The 550-nt window shown below is 79.8% G+C and overlaps 1 protein-coding gene across 1 annotated transcript in view; it reads right to left on the bottom strand.

The window, feature by feature from the left end:
• COCH (cochlin) overlaps window positions 1–301 on the bottom strand; it is a 24,044-nt gene extending 23,743 nt beyond the window's left edge. Inside the window, exons 1-2 of the mRNA XM_010574247.1 lie at window positions 277–301; window positions 156–200 (exon numbers count right to left, since the gene is read on the bottom strand). Of these exons, the coding sequence (XP_010572549.1) occupies window positions 156–200; window positions 277–301 (70 nt within the window). The remainder of the gene's footprint in view (window positions 1–155; window positions 201–276) is intronic.
• Between the last annotated feature and the right edge of the window lie 249 nt (window positions 302–550).

Raw genomic sequence — 550 nt, 5'->3', positions numbered from 1 at the left:
GGCCGCGACCGGGCGCGCCGGGGAAGCGCCGAGCCGGGACCCGCGACCGGGCGGCCCCGGAGACCGTCGCCTCCCGGCGGGGAGGGAACGGGCGGAGACGGTCCCGGGGGGGAACCCCCCGCGGACAGGTGGAGGGAGGAGAGCGGCCAACTCACCCGTGCCGTCGCTCCCGCGCACGGGGCTGGAGAGCAGAAAGGCGCCTGCGAACAGACAGGGAGCGGGTCGGGTCGGGGCGACGGTCCGCGCCGGCCCCGAGCCGCTCCCCGCGGTACCCACCGAGGAGAAGGGGGGCGAGCCACATGGCGGCCGGGCGCGCCCGCACCCCGGGGCAGCCGAGAGCAGAGGCGAGGCGAGCAGCTCAGCACAACGCAGCGTGCCCGCCCCACCGCGGGCTGCCGTGCCTTGCCGTCCGCCCTGCCCCGGCGCCTCCGCGGAGCTGCACAGCCGGCGGCCGCCGCCGCGCCCGCTTTAAACCTCTCCCGGGGCGCATGAGCACTGGGGCGGGCGCGGGGCTGGGCGGCCCCACGGCTGGGCGAGGCCCGGCAGGTGC

This window comes from Haliaeetus leucocephalus, unplaced genomic scaffold (assembly GCF_000737465.1).
Source record: "Haliaeetus leucocephalus isolate CR32 unplaced genomic scaffold, Haliaeetus_leucocephalus-4.0 Scaffold417, whole genome shotgun sequence".
Classification (NCBI taxonomy): Eukaryota; Metazoa; Chordata; class Aves; order Accipitriformes; family Accipitridae; genus Haliaeetus; species Haliaeetus leucocephalus.
Note: the sequence above shows the minus strand (reverse complement) of the source record. Positions and strands in the feature narration are given on the sequence as shown.